We start from the raw sequence: 18723 nt of genomic DNA on the forward strand, positions 1-18723 counted from the left end.
GAAAATATAGTAATTGAGGCTGGAGTTTTCCAAATATTCGTAGACTAGAAGTTGTTCTCGATTCTCCAAGCAGCACCCCTGCAAGCGCACTAAGTTTTTGTGTGTTACGTTCGATATAGTTTGCACTTCGGTTTTGAATTCGTTGATTCCTTGTGACGATGTAATAGCTAATCTTTTCACCGCCACAGTAGTCTTGTTAGGCAATGTACCCTATTATCACATAATTTTAATCAGAATTATTGATGAAAAGATTCGAGTCATCCATTATTATTGGTTTTTCTAACCTTGTAAACTACACCGAAACCACCTTCTCCAAGCTTATTAGCTTCGGAGAAATGATTGGTTGCTTCAGCAACATCAGTAAAACTCATTAAGTCAAATTTGGTTTGACCTCCTGCTACCTCGTTCATTACTGTTGCATTATTAGTTGATCTTGATCCTAAACATTAAATAAAGAAAACAATCAAAATAATAATAATAATAATAATAAAGTTACAAAAAAAAAAAGTAGTTTTAAAAAATACATATAGGCCCTGTTTGTTTTAAGTAGCTGGATTAGCGACAGCGACAGAAATAATAGACATAAACGGAATCATAACTGTCGCTGCCGTTGTTAAAAGAGTCGCCGTAAGTTGCCGTAGTGTTGAAATAACCTATCGCAGCGGTCGCTATAAATTCCGACGACTCATCTTTCTCTCCAGCGACACTTTTTCTTACTTTAAAAGAAACATCTGCATCGTCATCTTGCTTTCTCCGTTGTCGTTTTAGTTTTTAATTGCCGTCGTCAAAGTCGTTTTGATCGGTCGCAGTCGCTCAGTGAGCGACTTAAAAAAGAACAGGCCATAATGTACCATGATGAGTTATTATGGTTCGCTTGTGCCGTTTCCAACAGTAGTATGTGGCGAATGTTGCTAGTGCCACTCCAACGAGTCCAATAATAGTGATGAATGTAACCTTTAACGCGTCCATACCCTTACTTTTTGTACTGTTGTTCGTCAATCGACATTTGTTCTATAATAAGCCTTACCAAAATGTATAATTATACTTTAGGCCTAAACCAATTTATGAGTGGGTTGTATTAGAGTTTTGTAACAAACTTTCTTGCTCTCTCGTTCATCTAACAGGTTGTGGTCGACTAACTTCGTCGGTGTTATTATTATTATTAGATCAATATATCTAGTTATGTAATTACCGAACAAGGTTTCAAGAGATCTGAATCTGATCATGGGATTTACAAAATATTTTACTCATCAGTAACATTTTTAGATTTCAAAAGGTTTGATGGACTCACCGTGATCTATAGCAGCCACTTTCACATACAGGTCTCGACCACCGACACCGTAGTTTTGGAAGTCGTTGAGTGTTCCGGTCCACATGACACAACCGACCTGGCCTTTTCCTATACCGACATAAGCCTACGCGATACAATCACAATTCGAAAGACAACGGATCTCGCAATTTTGCTTTCCAATTCCTATAGCCACAGTTACACCTCCAGTATCCGGCAACTTCATATTCTTTAGCTGTAAAAACTGATCTCCGGTGCAGTTCAGTCGCGTCTTCCTTTGACACCCACCTTGCAAATCCTTTAACGCCCAGTTCTCACGGAAAGCTGGATCGAACCCTTTTATACAATTACACTGCAGGCCCGACGTCGTATTTTTCGAAGAGTAACTATTAGCCCCACATGTATGATAGAAAATTCCATAACTATGATACCAAGACGAGATCCATTGCATTGTTTCAGGTATCCACGTGAATAGCTCAAGTGAATCTCCTGCCAATGTCAATCTTGAGTTGTTGTTTTTGCCTGTCATTACGAAACCGACGTAGGAGACGTCCCCCCAAACTGAGGTTACGTAGGTAGGTGAAAACTCAAGCGGTATGTCACCAAAGCGTATTCCATCCCACAGATCGCTCCGGTAAATATGCTTCGAAGTTTCTTGCACCACTAGAAAAAGCTCATAGAGCCCTGCTTGGTTTTCAAGTTGGAAGGAATAACCAGTGTTTGACGGATTATCAGGATCCCAGGATGTAAGGGCTTCCTTGGTTCCAGTTTTTAGATCCATTCCCAATTTCATCCCCGGTACTAATGTATCCGTGGGAAAATCGAAGCTCTGCCACAAAAACCCATCCGGGTCGTCATTATTGGAGTCTTTCACCACGAAGTTTCCGTTATCAAGAAGCTGTGCCACCATTGGAGATCTCACGCCTCCTCTGTTAATAGTGATCGACCAGACATGAGAATTATTCTCATCTGAAAGAACGAGATCATCGTCGGAGAAATGGAGTGTTCCTACTGATAAGTAGAAAGGGTTATATCTGTTGGCGACCCATATACGTGTTTTCTTAGGATCGTTCTTGTACCATATACCCAAATACCAATGCGGAGTATGCTCAGAGGCAGAGCGAAAAAGCCCTAGCTCAAAAACATTTCCAGGAGACACGATCGTATCGTTGGCTGAAATGGTTCGATTTTCTCCTGTGGACAATGAACAGGAAGGTGGAAGCCTAAATAAGATCAGGGATGAAAGTAAGATGACCAAGGTATGATAACTTAACTTGGTTGTTCTCATGTTTTTTTCCTGACACAGTGACAATATTTTGTGTTTCTGCATCTCATCTAACCAAGGACGAAGCATATTGTAATATATAGAATTTTCCAAATTGTTAACACAATTAGGTAGGCTACCTAATTTATTTAAATACATATCAGTTTTCACTAGTTTTTCAACAACACTACATATGTTATGTCACATAACGTAATTGCAACTTACTATTTTTTCAACAACACTACATATGTTGCATACCTTAAAGCCTTAAAGATATGCGTAGAGGTTGTTTATAACGAGCCTAATAATGAGTGTCAATTTTTTTTTTTAAACTAATATTTAAATCGCAATATCAAATTTTACAACATCTTTTAAACATTTTCCCGCAGACAACTAAAAGACATCATCTGTATTTTTGCTTTATTTTATCATATGATATTAATGCTTAGATTTATATCATGGGATAATAATAATATTAGTCGAACATGTTCTTTTCAGACACCCCACCCCCACAGTCCCACTAAAGATCAATTTGGACACTGTGAGATGAACATAAATACGCCGAATGATCGACTGCAACACAAACCCTTTGTACGATACGTTCTATATACACTGTAGTTGAAAATAATTATTTGCATTCTACGCAGAAGAACAAAAAAATCTTGTAATGTTTAGTTTAACACTAAATTATAATCTGCATTTTTCTGTAACTGCACCGACTGCTCATCCATGATCTAATGTTCATCTATATTGTGTTTCCGTACAAAGCAACAAACCAACATTTACAAAAGCATGCAAACTCTGATAAATTCTAATCAAATTATTTCTAGAATAGTATTTATTAATTACATGTAATACAGCTACAGTTTATATACTGAATGATATAATATAAATTACTATTGCATTCTATTTAATATTTTCAAAATTTTAGTTGGATCTATTTTTCATAATGTGAACCATGGTATGTGTGGAAGATCTATGTTTTTATAATAGAATTTGTAAATTTTGATTTAGTTTTTGTAAATTATATATGATAAGGAAGAGAAATAATTTAAAAAAAAATAAGAACATACACACATAGGTGTAAGGGCATTTTTATAGGGGAAACTATTTTAGGTGTTCTTAGAGTAAAAATATTATGAAAATAATGTAAGATCAGTATTTAAGATCTTTTGTTAAAAAGTTAGTTATTGGGAGAACATGTTTAAGATCATAAGATTTAATAATATAATATTCTTAAACATATTACAATTATAACAACTTATAAAATAACATTTAAATTGCAAACTTATAAAACTTTTACTAAAATTCAAAATACAATACCAAATTTTTATGAAACAACACAAACATTAAAGATAAAAAAAAAACATATTACTTAATTAAAGTACACACACATTTTATTTAATTAATATATAGTTTAATGTCCAAATTTATTCCATATATTCTCAATCAGATCCTCTTTTAATTTGTGAAAAATTGTTTGCAAAAAATTGTATCCATTCACAGCTTGCCACATCAGCTTAGAACTGAGCCAAGATCAGTTCTACATCAAGAACTAAAAAAGTGTTCTAAGCCACTATTCATTATTTTTTTATTTTTTTTGGGCTAAGAACACCCCTCATGTTCTCCCTATAAAGATGGCCTAAGAAAAGGAGAGAGGGAAGTCAATCTTCCAAAACTTCTGATTTTATTATTTAAATTGCTACTCAAGTATGCAAAAAGGAAAACATTATGTTCACTTTATGGTTACTTTGAAAAGATAGGAATAAAAAGGTTTTCCAAGACATAGAAATGGAGCCAATTGATATTTTAAATCAAGCGGTTAATGATAAAGTTTTGTGGGAGGAGGCAAAATTTTACACAGAGAGTTATCTGAATCCTCTAAATTCTCCACCTTCTCTGGAGGATAGGGGTTCCTTTCCCCGTTGTTAGGTTGATGGTTCATGGAAAGGTATTGACCCTTTTCAAGGACTGGGCTGGTGGTGTTGCAATGGTGAAGATTCGACGCTTCTTCTTGGAGCACGGAGTCATCGACGTGGCCCTACCCCTTTACACGCGGAATTACAAGCTTTAATTTGGGCTATGGAGTCCTTATTGGTGGCTGGAGTAGACTGTCAAGTTTTTGAGTCAGAATGCGCAGAACTAGTTGCGATGGTGCAGGCGTCCGACGATTGACCGGCCTTTACGAAATTGCTGGAGGAATTTACGCTGCTCCGGTCATCTTACCCTTCTTTCACCCTAACCAGGATTTCTCGTGATTCCAATGTCATGGCAGATTGTCTTGCTCGGTCTTCAAGACCTTTAGTTTCTGAATCTACTTTTGTAAACTCTTATCCTCCTGATTGGGTGACCAATCGTGAAGTTCTCTTTTAATTAATTTAATGTTTGGTTGAAAAAAAAAAAGGAAAACATTAGTTAAAATTGGAAGGGGTAATTTCGTGATTAAAAAAGCAATTGATTACCCGATCCGAATTAGATGGAGCTCCGCGCATCTGATCGATAACCCGATAATTCTTCAATAGATACTCCTTCTGTCCCTCAAAGAATGATGTTTGAGAGATTTCACACAAATTAAGAAATAATGATTATTAATTTTAAATACAATATTATTTTCTTACGAAAAAAGTATTATATATTTATGAACCAATGACTATTTAGATTTTCAAATTTTCTTAATGATCACTTCTTAAAGTTTACAAAAGTTTAATATTTAATTAATTAAAAGTGGTAAAACATCAATCTTTATGGTGAATCTCTATATTCACCCCCTCTTCTCTCAGCCAATCAGAATCTTCCATCTAATATTTCATTTAAAACATAAATCAAAATTAAATTAAAAAGCAACCCAAATTAAGGAAACAAATTCTGTATACTTTTAATTAAGGAAAGTTAAATATTTGGCTTGGTTTAGATTTTTAAAACTAGAGTAGAATTATATGTCGGTTTGGATTTACAAATGAAGTGGTTAGGCTTTAGATTTTACAATTGAAACGAAATTATATGTCGGTTTGGGTTTACAAATAAGGTGGTTAGGATTTAGATTTTACAATCCTCCTCCAAAATTCCCGGAGACCTCAATTCCTCCGACTCTTACTCTCTCTCCATCTTCCAAGCACTCCAATTTCGACAACTTCCTTGAGAACAATCTCCCTCACCAGTCACCACTCACCACGAAACCTTAACTCTACAAACTCTCCTCAGGTCTCTCTGTTTGAAGCTCCGTCACCGTCACCATTCTCTCTTCGCTCATTATGACTTCGCCGTCTTCAATTAGGCAGCTACGTTCGACACGTTCCGCCACATCTCCACATTTCCACCATTGTTATTATATATATTCGTTATAAATATAAGAAAAATATATGTAGCTCAGTGGTATTAACTATTTAGCATCCCTTGATTTACAGAGGTTCAAATGTAGCTTTACTCAGTTTGGTTGAATTTTAATTTTTCAATTTAATCCAAAACGACGTCGTTAAATTGTTTTGTACTTTTGTAAAATGCTTTCACATTTATTGTTTGTTGACATGTTTCAAAGTTAAGTGGCTCCAATTCAAATTTATAATCATATAATCTATCTAAACTAACATATGAAAATAAAAATTAATTTATTTAGTAACAAATTTTATAAAATTACTTACAAATTTGTAAATTGACTCAAACTATTATTAGGATTATATAACTTTAGATGGTTTTAAATTGACTTAACCATCAAACTTGTAAGACGCCATGACTTACTAAAAATGTTACTAATTAAAACTAAAACTAATGTGACCAAGTAGAAATTATAAAGAAATATCAAGAATATTCTTGTGGAGTGAACCATAATTCCTAAAACTTGTGTTTTACTTTTATGTGGTGAAAATAAGTTATTATATTGTTTGATCAAATTTGACCTCCTTCTAGAAATAGTTCCCATTAACCGGAGAAGTTGTGGTGGTGACCGGTGATTGTGTGGGTAGCCAGGAGCCTCTATATATTAACTCATAATTACCTTTATACTAGGTTTGAACCCGCGGTACACCGCGAGACTATTTTTATTTTTATTCTGTATCTAAAACATTTAAATATTTTAGTAAACATATGTACATTTATTTTTGAAATAATTATCATTAATATTAGTTTTTTTTCATTAAATATTTTCTAAGTTAAAAGATTTATACCATTAAAAAATTAATAAAATGTATGTACTAAACCGGTTGTGGACATGTATATACTTTCGCGGCTTTCGTAGGATAGTTAACTATTTTGTGAGTTAAAAATCTAAAATATATAAAATAAATTAATATTTTAAGTGTTAGTTCAAACCTGTAATGTCAGGTTGGTTCTGGAACAGATTTTTTTTACTTTAACCCGCAAAAAATTATCCTACAAAACCCATGGCCTCCATGGGAGTATATAGTCTGCACCCATATGTCCCGCTTGATTTTACAGGATTAGGATATGTGAACATTTTACTAATTCAAATCTTCTAGTTTTGTTTTAATGGTGAAAACGTGATAATATGTGTTAACCCGCCATGTGAGGTCTGATCCGCAATAGATTTAATGACTTTAACCCACAAAAATATTATTACTTTGATTAGAAGAAATTATTTCAAATTTTAGGAAAGTTATATTTATTTAATTAATTATCAAATTAGTATTTAATACAAATAGTAGTGGTTCCGATTTTTTTGGAAAGTTGGAATTATAGGAGAATAATTGTTTACAAAAATTAGAAATCTTATCATAATTTAATAAATTGTAAATTATAAAATATAACTATTTAATGCTAATGACAGTCTTGTAAATAGATGGCAACTTCAGGATTTATTTGCTAAATGTACTTAGAAAATGTATATATAGATAAATTTACACACAAACGACGAATTAACTTATGTTTTTTGGTATTCTCTCTATCCCATTATATAAGATTTGTTAGGTTTTTTTGTTCCATTTATCATAAGATTTTTTCAAATTTTTATGTACAATTTTTTATTAATTTAACAATTTATGACTATTTGAATTCTTTGGTATATTTTCCTGTTGGTTGTAATTTTATAAAGGGTGAGTTACTAGAATATTACATAAAAGCTTCCTTTTTACAAAAGTAACACACAATTGTTGGTAATTACTAGAATAAACTTTGTACCCATACTACCCTTGAAACTAGTGTGAGAAAAAACGTAATTACGGCTAATGCCATTAGTGGAAAAAAAAATATTGGGAACTGGGAGAAAGTCTACCGATTCTTTGATGATACATTTATATAGGTGGCTGATTAAAGGTGTACGCCAGATATTTTTGGTACACTTAGTTGTAGTCTTGGTATACTTATCGGTCAACATAGATGGTACATTTAGTTGTAGTGTTGGTACACTTATCGGTGGACGTATATGTGTATCAAAAACTAAGTGTACCAAAAATATCTGACGTACACCTTCAACAGTCAATATGACCCAAAAGATATTTATGGTAGACTAATGGCTTGTTGCGATAGATTTATGCGACAGACCTCATCTTTTACAGATATTTTTGGTATACTTTGTGTGTTTTTCTCAATAGTTTTCGTAGTGTATTGGTAGACTTCTAGTCTGTGGTAGATTTAGTAGGCATTTTTTACAGCTGTAAAGTCTTACCAGAATAATACGAATTTGTTTGAGCTGGCAAAGACAGTCTAGCGTTGCGATAGACTTATTGGGGATAGATCTAAACACGTTTGCTGTTCTTCCGATTAATGGTGTTCATGTAATAAAGTTTGTAGCAGATTCATCAATCGTGTTCTGTTTATCGGCCGGAGCAAACGTCTTTTTCCTACTCAATTTCGGAAATCTTTCCTCTGGGTTCATCCATGGAAGAGCAAGATATCGTTTCGGAAATCTATATAACTCACTTTTTATAGGTTTTTAATTTATAAATCAGATGTTGAGATGAAAATCTATAATAGTTGAGTAAAAACCCCACAAGTGAAACCAAAAAAACAGACATAAGTCGTGAAAAAATAAAGTGAGGCAGGGAAAATTAGGGTTTTCAGTCATATGTTAGAGGTAGAAGACGAGGATATTCTGGTAATTTCGGGTTCATTAAACCTAAAATCGAACGTGTACGTAAATATAAACGTGTACGTACATATGAACGCATACGTACATAACGTTCTTGAGATTAGTGTACATACATAACGTTCTTTTGCTTAGTGTCCATAAATCCGTTTTAATGAACGATATTATTGTAATTTTGTAGTTATCTTCAACATATCTTCTTCTGCAACCCTAGTTAATATTGTCGTTGTTGTTCACCGGAAATGGAACAAGTAAGAGATGTTACTAGAAAAAGTAAGAGATGTTACTATAACAAACTATGTAATTCGTAATTGTTTATTTATTTATTATATTTCCGAGAGGTAATGAATAATAACCACACAAAATTACATTTTAACTATAGAGGGTAATATTTAGATAACATAAATATATAATACTCAGTTCAACTAGGTACAACTAAATATATATTTAGATTTACATTTATATTTAAAATATGAAAATGATAATTAAGGTTTATAAGAATTTCTTTACATATTGAACTATTAAATAACCATGTTTAATCAACAATACAAGAATTTATCATTTTCTAATATATACTATAGTTTTCACATAAAACACTCTTTAAAGTATAAGGAAGACTTAGTAAGTGATCACCTCAAATGAAGCAAAAGAGGTGAAACCCAACCTTTTCTGAACATTGTGTTATGAAAACCTTGTATATGCTAATTAATACTGATAAATCTTGTGGTCAACTGCTAATTAATAATTTATATTATAGTCCAACTGGAAATACGAAAAAATGCAAAAGTTCAACTATGAATATGAGAGTACAACTGGACAACTATGTATAATTATGTGTATACCAAATAATTTTTTATTAATATCATGTTGTCTTTGGTTCATTTTACCACACGTGTGATAAGTTTAAATGAATATCCCACCGCCAAAAATCTATTATTTATTCATTTTCACATGATCCATATTTAAACTTATTTTAATAGCTCTAGTACAGTTGCACCAAGTAGTTCAAGTTATACTCAAATTTTTTTAGTTGTACCTAAATGATCTAGTTGTACATAAAACCTCACATTCATCCTAAAATTCTATTAATTACAACCAAACAAATTTCAAAGCTCAAAATTCAACTTATAAAGATCATAGGTTTAGTTAAAAACCAAAGAGCCAAATTTTTAGATATAAAACACTCTTAATTACTTCGTCAGTCTTGATTGCTCACGAAACCAAAGAGTCAATTTTTTTTTTTTTCGGGGCAAACTGAGATTGATTGAATAATTAAAAGTTTCACACTCCATGAGAGGAGGAACCGGAAATAAGGAACCGGAAATAACCAGACAAAGCTTAGCAAACAAAGTTTTACTCTTTGGAAGTCTTAATAAGTTACACAAAAAAGAGCTGGATTTGTAATTGTTACAAAGAGCTAAGACATGACAGTATCTCAAACTCAGTTTCAGACTAACTAAGGAGAAGGATAAATAAATCTGTTCAAACACAGAGAAGAAAGTAGAACATTTTGAGACAGTATATCAACTACTCCCATCTCGGTTTTTCCCCGGTTTGACTCTTCTTCTCCGGGTTTAAGAATCGCTTCGGTTGATAAAGTGTTGGAATCTATGCCGTCGTGGTCAATGGAATGGAAGCAGTTTCCCTTGTGGCTGCGTGGAGCCGCTTCTCATCATTGCGCAAAATTCCTCAAAGTTTATTTTTCCATCCTGTAACAGAGTTTAATACAAGGTATGAACAACCGGTTTTATGTTTTTAGATGTTGTCTTAGAGAGTGCGACTTACATTGTCGGTATCAACTTCGGATATAACTTCTTTTATGCTAGCTTCATCTCCCATTCCCTATTCCTTCATGGCACTTTCCAGCTCATCCCTAGTTATGTGCCTGTTGTATTACCAAAGCATTAACAACATTGGTACCTCGTAACATTACGAATCTTAATACTCTTAACAAGAAAATGGAAGAAACTTACCCACTGTTGTCTTTATCGAAGTGTTGGAATGCTTTGTATCTATGTCAGGAGGTCACATTAACTTACACCCATTGGTCCTGTTCTTGTTTCTCTGCTATAATCTATCAAGTCCTTCATACTATTTACCACCTCCGAGATCTACAATATTGCAAAAAATCAATAATATGCATTGGCAGACATGGTCACATGGAAAGGGTTATTACAAAGGTAGATTTAATTATTTCATCATGGATATCCCTTTCAAATCTGAACGTCCAGAGAATGCAAGTATCTAAAGTTTTATGCAAGAGTGCAGAGATGCAATGGGGTTTGATTCATACTGAGACATTCTTTCATATACCTGCAAACACCGAACATATCTCTTTGTGTATCCCAAATCATTCACGAGTGGTACTTCTAGGGCCTTTGCCAATTGTCTAGCAGATGCAACAAACCTGCAGAACAGTGGCAGCACATCAGACATGGTTTGTTATCATCACTATGCAAACCAATACTGGCTCCTCTGCACCAACTGATTCGAATACCAAAGAAAACAAAAATAAATTATTTCTTCTTTTCTTCACCTCATTGTTCATGGCTTTGTTCTGTTAAAAGAAAACTGACTAACCTAATCAAACCAGTGAATTCAATAAAAAGCTCAAAGTCACAACCAAATGTTTCCTCTATCTTCTCTTTCAACCTTTCTGTTACTCAAAAAATACAACAAAAGATCATCACTAAAGCTAAAAAAAAAACAGAGAGATAAAAGAATGAATCTTGGGAGTTGTAAAAATAAGGCTGACCTCGAATGGAGACTAGTGGATAATACATTTCGTCTTTACCCAATCGTACTGCAACTCTTGTGTATGAACTCTCCGTCACGTACCCAATCTGGCACCCGTACCTAGCAACTCACCGACACAAGCCTAACCCTCAGCCACCTTCCTAGGGCCACCATGGATGCGTCACTGCCGCGTAGAAAGAATATGGTGTTTCTTTCGTCTAGCCCACATAACAACAAACACTAAATATCATCAAAACACTCAACAAATCAGCAGAATAGATTGAGTTCTTTAACCAATAAGAACGAAACTATGAATCTTAGAGCAAACATTCAAAGCTCCAAATGCTTTTCCATTAAAGTCTTTATCACATCACTAAGGAGAGGAACAATGGAGCTAAAACAAAATTGAAATTATGAACCCATAGCTACTGAAACTCAACCTATTCATGAATATGGGTCTGCGCAACAAATACAAATCAAACTCCAAATTTGTGACCCAAAATTGAGAGCAAAAAATAAAAATAAAAAATTGGGTGTTAAAAAGCCTACGAAGCCATCACAGCGCCCAGTAATCATGTGCTCAAGCAGCAAGAACTCTTCATCGCAAAAGACATCAAAATCAATACAAACAATTACATCAAAAGAGAATCGAATCTCGTAACCTGTTAAGAAAATACAACACATAATCCAATTTACCTGTTGCCTGTTGGAACCGGAGATGATAGTGGCGATGAATACGAGATCAAATCCCAAAATCGATTAAAAATTAACTGTAGCTACAAAAGAATTGAAACTAAAATCGATTAAACTAAGAGACACAACTAACGAAAACCCAAAATCAACAGCCTTAGACCAATCCCTAACAGTTAAACGATGACGATGGCTAGGCATTTGCTGGTTTTTTGTGATTCGATACTGAGATTAGGAGCAAGGACAGTAACATACCGTGAAAGAAGAGAGAAGGAGAGGAAGAACAAAAGTCGAAAGAAAGTAGAGAACAAGCAAAAGGGGAAGAAGAAATGTCTGGAAAACAAAAACCTCATCGAAAAGAGTAAAACAGGAAGAGTGTCATAGTTATAACGATTGTCTAGCTCTGATACTTTTATTCTCCCTCCGGACACTAATCTCCAAAAAGAATATGAATCCAAGAAGATTTAGTCGAAGAAGATGAATCAAAGTAGAAAGAATTAATCTTTTCCCTTACAAAAGTAAATGGTATTACTGTAATCAAACACACAACTCAACAACTCAGGTATAAAAGTAATTTGCAAACTTTTATGTGTTATTTTAGTAAGTCGAAAATCTCAATGTGTTAGTCTAGTAATAAACCTACTTTTATGTAATATTTTAGATAATTTCCCCTTTTAGGGTGAGCTACTAGAATATTACATAAATTACATAAATAACAAAATATTTATTGTTAAAAAAAAATTTGTGTTTTTATCCAAAAACTCTTATAAAATGAGAAAGAATGAGTATGATTTAAGATAAAATATATGGTAAAAGTTTACTTACAAAATTAGGCATGAAGAAACCATAGTGTGTTTGATTGGTAAATGGTAAACACAGAAAAAAAAAAAAAAAAAAAGCTGTACAAGCGGTACAACTTTTAACGTTCACCAATCGGACCCGTATATATGTGACAGCTTACAGTAATATTCGAATTTTAACGTATTGAAACTTTCACATTTTCATGTCAACACAACATTGTACATACTCTTCTATCTCCCACACACGAGAAGAATCAAAATATTACTATTGGGAAAAATATAAAAAAATCCTTAACTTACCAAAATCGTTGAAAAAAAAGCATAAACTTTACATATGGTGAAATAAATACTTAACTTTTATTGATTTTTTGGATAAATCCCACACTCTGGTTGACTCTGCCAAATAAGACACGTTGACAAGTCAACTACCAGACTAATTTAACGGGTTAAGTCAGTGTTAACAGATTCAGTTAAAATTTCAAAATGGCGTCGTTTTGCTTAGAAAAAAAATACATATGTTTGATTCGACCCCGTTTGAACTCAGCACCTGTGAGAATTATCAACATCTTACTTAACCACTGGACTAGAATACATTAATGCTATTATCACACAAACAAATATAATTAAATTCGCTTCACTTTCTCTTTCTCTTTCTTCTTCTTTATGACCTGTTTGTACGACAGATCCATCCAATACGGCAACACTCTTCTCCCCACCAGGCCACCACCGCCTCTTCTCCGATAGTAGTTGATGTCGAAGCTCTTTCCTTTTTCGAAACTCTATATTCGATCTCGCATCTCCGGCCAAAATTAGATGTGAGATTAAACAAAATTAGATGTTTCCGACTAAAACTTGGGCCAAAAAAACAAGATTCATATTCAATTAATCACATCGACAACCAAATCTCTCAAATACCAGAAAATGAAGTAGTTCAAGATTCATATTCAATTAACCACATCGACAATCTCGACTCAACTCTCTCTCTCTCTTCTCAAACCGTCACCACCTCTCTTAGTCAACTCGTTTAGATCAGCAGCTCTCTTACGAGCCGATTCGTTTTGATCAGCTCTTTCCCAAATCATCTATATTTAACTTTTGTGCCCAATTAGTTGTTAATCGTTATAGTTCAGTTTGTTAAGTAACCCAGGTTTTTTCTTCAAAAGGTATCGGGTTCAAATCTCATATATGACTTTTTTTTAAAAGCAAAACAACGTCGTTTTGAAGTTTTAACTGAATCAGTTAACATTGACTTAACCCATTAAATTAATCCGTTAGTTGACTTGTCAACGTGTCTTATTTGGCAGAGTCAACCAGAGTGTGGGATTTATCCAAAAATCAATAAAAGTTAAGTATTTATTTCACCATATGTAAAGTTTATGCTTTTTTTCAACGATTTTGGTAAGTTGAGGTTTTTTTGATATTTTTCCCTATTACTATTACATCAATATAATGGACCAGAAGTTTTAATATATGGGCCTCAACTGAGGAAACAAGCCCATTAATTTGCTTACCCATTTATTCTACATCACGCCACGTGGATGAAGATGAATGGATGCGATGATCAATGGCAGCGTCGTCGTCTTCTTCTTTCTCTCCTTGTCCACTATTGCAACTTTTCTACTTTGGCTCTTCCTCCTCACACCTGAAAAGTTCGAGACTTTCGAGCTATTGTTCGATTTATCTCTCGTGGGTCTCCTTTGTTTGTCTCTGGCTCTGGATCTATGACCGTTAAAAGATTCTCTAGCAGAGACGGAGGAAGCAGCAGTAATGACGGTAACAAAAATTTTGGGGCAATCGAGCAAGAATCTTCCATCATAGGTTCCTCGGAGCTTCGGGACGAGTTGGTTGGTATTGAAGCCATTCTTAATCGTCTGGTAAGTAGTAAGTAGTGATGGAATCTCATTGTTGCACGCAATGTGTTCGATGAAATGTCCCTTTTTTTAGTATCGAAATTGGTGTTTCTGACCCCTGTTTTTAATTGATGATGATGACAGAGCAAATGGGTTGTGTCTGCTCTATTTGGTTCGATCATTCTTCTACGACATGATGGTGCAGCCTTGTGGGCAGCCATTGGATCAATTTTGAATTCCGCTCTCTCTCTAGTTCTGAAACGTATACTTAACCAAGAGAGGCCTTTTGCAACATTGCGATCTGATCCCGGGATGCCATCTTCTCACGCTCAGTCCATTTCTTTCATATCTGTCTTTGCTGTTTTATCCGGTAAAGTAAAAAGCACTTACCAGCTTAAACTGTCTCACTATCATCATCAAACTGTTTTGAGACAATACCCACCCGGGGTCGTATTTTCTGCAGTTATGGAATGGCTTGGAACCAGTGGAGTCTCTTTGTTACTTAGCGGCTTCATCCTCGCATTGGGTTCATACTTTGTAAGTCATTCCATGCTTTATCACCCAATCTCCTTATCCATTTAGGCTTGGAATCATTTAGTATTTAAGCTCCCTTTCTCTCTGCGTTATTACAATGTTAAAACTTGAGTGATATTTTGGTTTTTTTTCTTCTGTATAGATACGTTTAAGGGTTTCACAGAAGCTACACACAAGCAGTCAAGTGGTGGTGGGTGCCATTGTGGGTTCTCTTTTCTGCATCTTGTGGTATACAACGTGGAACTCGCTTCTACGTGAAGCCTTTGAGTCATCTCTATTAGTTCAAATATCTGTATTTCTGGTTGCAGTTACATTTGCGCTCGCATTCGCAGTGTACGTTGTACTTAACTGGTTCAAAGACGACAGATAATCAAATCTATTAAGCTTAACAAGTTAAAATTGTATCCCTCCATATCTAATTCAAATTATCAAACGTTGGATTCTGAGCCCGTGTGTGGAAATTAAGAATAAATCAAATTCAAAAATGTAAGGTTTCTTTGAGATGTAAGCAAAGCCAAGCACCTTACACTAGAGCTAACATCGACTGTTAACAGGAAACAAACCGAACCAAACATTAGTGACTGTGGCTGCTACTCAGTATGCCAACGCAAAAAAAAAGTGTTTGCAGCTTCTCGGAGCTATACATCCTCTTGAGAACAGTTAAAACAATAACCAAAATATATGTATATATATATTTCTATTCACAAGGCGTACGCTAAACGTCCTGTATCTTTTATTTCTCTTGCTCGCATCAAACCCGTCACCGAGACGAGAGACTTACTTAATCATCCTTAAAAGGTTGTGATACTTCGGATGATGGCTTGGCTGCAGGAATGTAAGACCATGCCAATGCCGCACTTCCTAGAGTAATGGTTGCTGCAATTGATCCCCAAATCCATCTCTGCCTCTTCTTTCTCTTCTGCCTCTCTCGTCGTGCTACCTCTGGTATCAACAAAAATAAGAGATTAGACTTTGAAAACAAAAAAAAAAAAGAGATAAGAGATGGCAAAGAAACATTTGGTGAATGGTTTTACGGTAAAACTTTTACCTATGGCCTCTTGGTTTCGTTGGGACATTTCTCTATTCACAGCCTCATAGTAGTGTACACGATCAGACAACCGTGTGATTTCAAAGTTCTTAGTTTCGAGCATAGATTCCATCTCCATCTCTACCTCGGCCTTCGCCATACCTCTGCCTAAAGAGTCAGAGACAAACCTAGCAACCTCGAGCTGGCAGCGTAGTTCTTCTGCTAGATTCATGTTGTTGGTGGAGGCGGCAGGATCAATAGGAACGAACAGACCAACCTGAGCCAACTGTTCACGGAGTCTCTGCCAGTGAATTTGCATCTGCTCCAGGGACTCCTCTGTTTGTTTTCTTTTCTCGATTTCCATCAGTAAACTAAGCCTTATCTCCCTTAGTTCAGATTCGATGTTGTTAACTGAACTCTGCATTCCACTGTCGGTTGATAGTTCTGCAAAAAAGAAAAACAAAAATGGATTACAAACAGTTTCTGAATTAAACCGTCAAGTTAAAGCTTAACTTTTACGATACTTAAGAATACATGGGAAATGAATAATGCATTAGTACTCATGATTTGGACAGCTTTCTTCTCACATTTAATAAATCCAGAAGCACACATAACTCCAAAACAAGAAAATGCTACTACTGCACATTTAAGAAACAGTACTGATACCCCGAAAAGCTCAAAGGTCAAAAAGAGAAGGGACTCGGAACATGTGTTTAGTCATACTATCTCTGGGAATGTTAAAGATCATATGCATTGACAGGCATCTCACAAGGAATTACATAGTAAGAGAAAAAGATAAGTACCATCCCAAGCATCATAAAACTCTCCCACAGGTGTAGCAAGTCTTTGCGAACCTTCCTCTCCAGCATCACCCTCTACTTCGGTGTTACTTGTGAAGCTTGATGATTCACCTGGGTCATAGAAATCTTCAGACTCGCTCTCCTTGTCTGTTTTGATAGTGACAGGCTCAGACATATTATTATTTTCCCTATCTAAACCATTGGCGGCATTATCCTCCAACTCTGAGTCTCCTCCATTCTCAATTTTACCGTCAAGCGGACCCCAATTCCCAACAGGACCATCAAAATGAAAGTTACCAACATGATGAGCATGAACTCCACTGGAAAAATCCTCTTCAGTAGCCTCACTGATAGGAAAGGAGAAGGAGGTGGACCTCCTCCGAGGGGAAACCTTTAAATCAGTTTCAGCAGCAGTAATAGTTTCCTCTTTCTTCAGGTGGGAAGAAGAAGAAGAAGAAGAAGAAGAGACAACATTAGCCTCAGAAGAGCTTTTAAGAAGACGCGGAGGTCCACGTGATTTGTGGTTGATAATGTAAGGCGAAGGCGGGAAAGAAGATGGCGAATTGGGAAGCGGGATGGCATCAGGAGTAGCGTAGAGAGCAGGTGACATCTGAGGACGAGTCGTCGTCCTCTCGTTAGGTAATTTACCTTTACCTTTCTCAAGTTTTGATATCGGCGGCGGCGGCGGCTTTGAGTAAAATGCGGTTGGAACACTCTCGACAGATGTTGAAGCCCCTGGCTCTATCATTCTATCCAAAGCAATAGCAGAAAACGTAGGCATGGCTCTCTCTGCCAAAATTAAAAAAAAAAAAAAATCAATTCAAAATCCAAAAAATCACAAGAGCGTTCCAAAATCAGAAAACGAAAGACAAAAAAACAATTACGAAATGCAAATCAATTAGCTAATTGAACCACATCTACACCATCGTCGCTAAACCTAAACCGAAAAAAAACCTAGAATCGAGAAGAAGCTGGCAAAATCAATTACAAATCGATAATCAAAACGAATCTCAAAAGACTCATACCTACGATAACGAAAAAAAATTCCCAGAAATTACACGGAGCAACAACAACAGAAACGAAATCCGGAGGCGTAAAAGGAAGGATTACCTCAAGCGCGAAGGAGATCTCTCCACGGAAGAAGAAAGCTGCTGAATAATTAAAGAAGATCAACGGTAGAGATCGATGTTAAACGGAAGCGATACGACGGCTATGATAATCAGATGAAGAAGAAAAAGAGCGATACGACATCGTATAAAAAGAGGAGGAGGAGGAGGAGGGAAGAAGAAGAAGACCTCTTCTCCAAGGCTTTTTTTTTTTTTCTCTTTTTTAATCTCTCTCTCTCACACAGCTTTGTATCTCCGCAAATATTTCAAACGCTCTTTTTTTTTTTTTCTTCGTCCTCTATTCTTGGCGACCCATTTCTTAACAAAATTCGTTTATATTTAATTTTATCTTTAAATTTTTTTTGTAAACGTGGTCTTTTTTGGAGATATTTCTGAAAAGACAATTATAACCTTTGACGGTAAGCGTAACGAGCAAGGACGGCGCGATAAAGAAGGGGTACTTTGTGACAATGAATCAACCGGGTAGGGTTTCGTGGAGTATCCCAAAACGATGTCGTTGAAGGGATCTTTGTTTAAGTGGGTCATATCTCGAATATTCATTTAACGTCATTAAAACGATGACGTGGCAAC

General features: G+C 35.2%; 3 protein-coding genes and 1 pseudogene across 18 annotated transcripts; 1 reads left to right on the top strand and 3 right to left on the bottom strand.

Annotated features, from left to right (window-relative positions):
• Positions 1 to 1128: 1128 nt before the first annotated feature.
• On the bottom strand, positions 1129 to 2615 carry LOC147937493 (S-locus-specific glycoprotein S13 pseudogene; annotated as a pseudogene). Its single transcript, XR_015565029.1, has one exon. The product of XR_015565029.1 is annotated as an S-locus-specific glycoprotein S13 pseudogene (transcript).
• A 7312-nt stretch (positions 2616 to 9927) lies between these two features.
• On the bottom strand, positions 9928 to 12622 carry LOC104710050 (transcriptional corepressor SEUSS-like). Of its 15 annotated transcripts, none has more exons than XR_015566917.1 (9): positions 12271 to 12471; positions 12022 to 12101; positions 11875 to 11921; positions 11345 to 11543; positions 11170 to 11245; positions 10903 to 11073; positions 10563 to 10700; positions 10375 to 10474; positions 9928 to 10298 (listed from the first exon to the last, which is right to left on the bottom strand). XR_015566917.1 is itself a non-coding variant. In XM_087467149.1 (9 exons), the coding sequence occupies exons 4-7, from the start codon at positions 11370 to 11372 to the stop codon at positions 10620 to 10622; spliced, it is 279 nt and encodes a 92-aa protein (XP_087323275.1). In that variant the 5' UTR covers positions 11373 to 11543; positions 11875 to 11921; positions 12022 to 12101; positions 12271 to 12622; the 3' UTR covers positions 9928 to 10298; positions 10375 to 10474; positions 10563 to 10619. The 15 variants fall into 15 exon arrangements, 7 of the variants coding, with proteins under 7 accessions (XP_087323275.1, XP_087323274.1, XP_087323276.1 ...); XM_087467149.1 differs by having other exon boundaries at positions 10903 to 10996; positions 12271 to 12622; XR_015566914.1 differs by lacking the exon at positions 11875 to 11921 and having other exon boundaries at positions 10903 to 10996; positions 11126 to 11245; positions 12271 to 12554.
• A 1741-nt stretch (positions 12623 to 14363) lies between these two features.
• Positions 14364 to 15598, top strand: LOC104710051 (lipid phosphate phosphatase epsilon 1, chloroplastic). Its single transcript, XM_010426585.3, has 4 exons — positions 14364 to 14689; positions 14810 to 15035; positions 15129 to 15202; positions 15342 to 15598. The coding sequence occupies exons 1-4, from the start codon at positions 14537 to 14539 to the stop codon at positions 15567 to 15569; spliced, it is 681 nt and encodes a 226-aa protein (XP_010424887.2). The 5' UTR covers positions 14364 to 14536; the 3' UTR covers positions 15570 to 15598.
• A 56-nt stretch (positions 15599 to 15654) lies between these two features.
• LOC104710052 (uncharacterized) lies at positions 15655 to 18485 on the bottom strand. The gene is made up of 4 exons (XM_019230400.2): positions 18137 to 18485; positions 17030 to 17815; positions 16248 to 16670; positions 15655 to 16141 (listed from the first exon to the last, which is right to left on the bottom strand). Exons 2-4 carry the CDS (start codon positions 17805 to 17807, stop codon positions 15981 to 15983), a joined length of 1362 nt encoding a protein of 453 aa, XP_019085945.2. The 5' UTR covers positions 17808 to 17815; positions 18137 to 18485; the 3' UTR covers positions 15655 to 15980.
• Positions 18486 to 18723: the final 238 nt, after the last annotated feature.

This window comes from Camelina sativa, chromosome 9, assembly GCF_030686135.1.
Source record: "Camelina sativa cultivar CO46 ecotype springtype chromosome 9, ASM3068613v1".
Classification (NCBI taxonomy): Eukaryota; Viridiplantae; Streptophyta; class Magnoliopsida; order Brassicales; family Brassicaceae; genus Camelina; species Camelina sativa.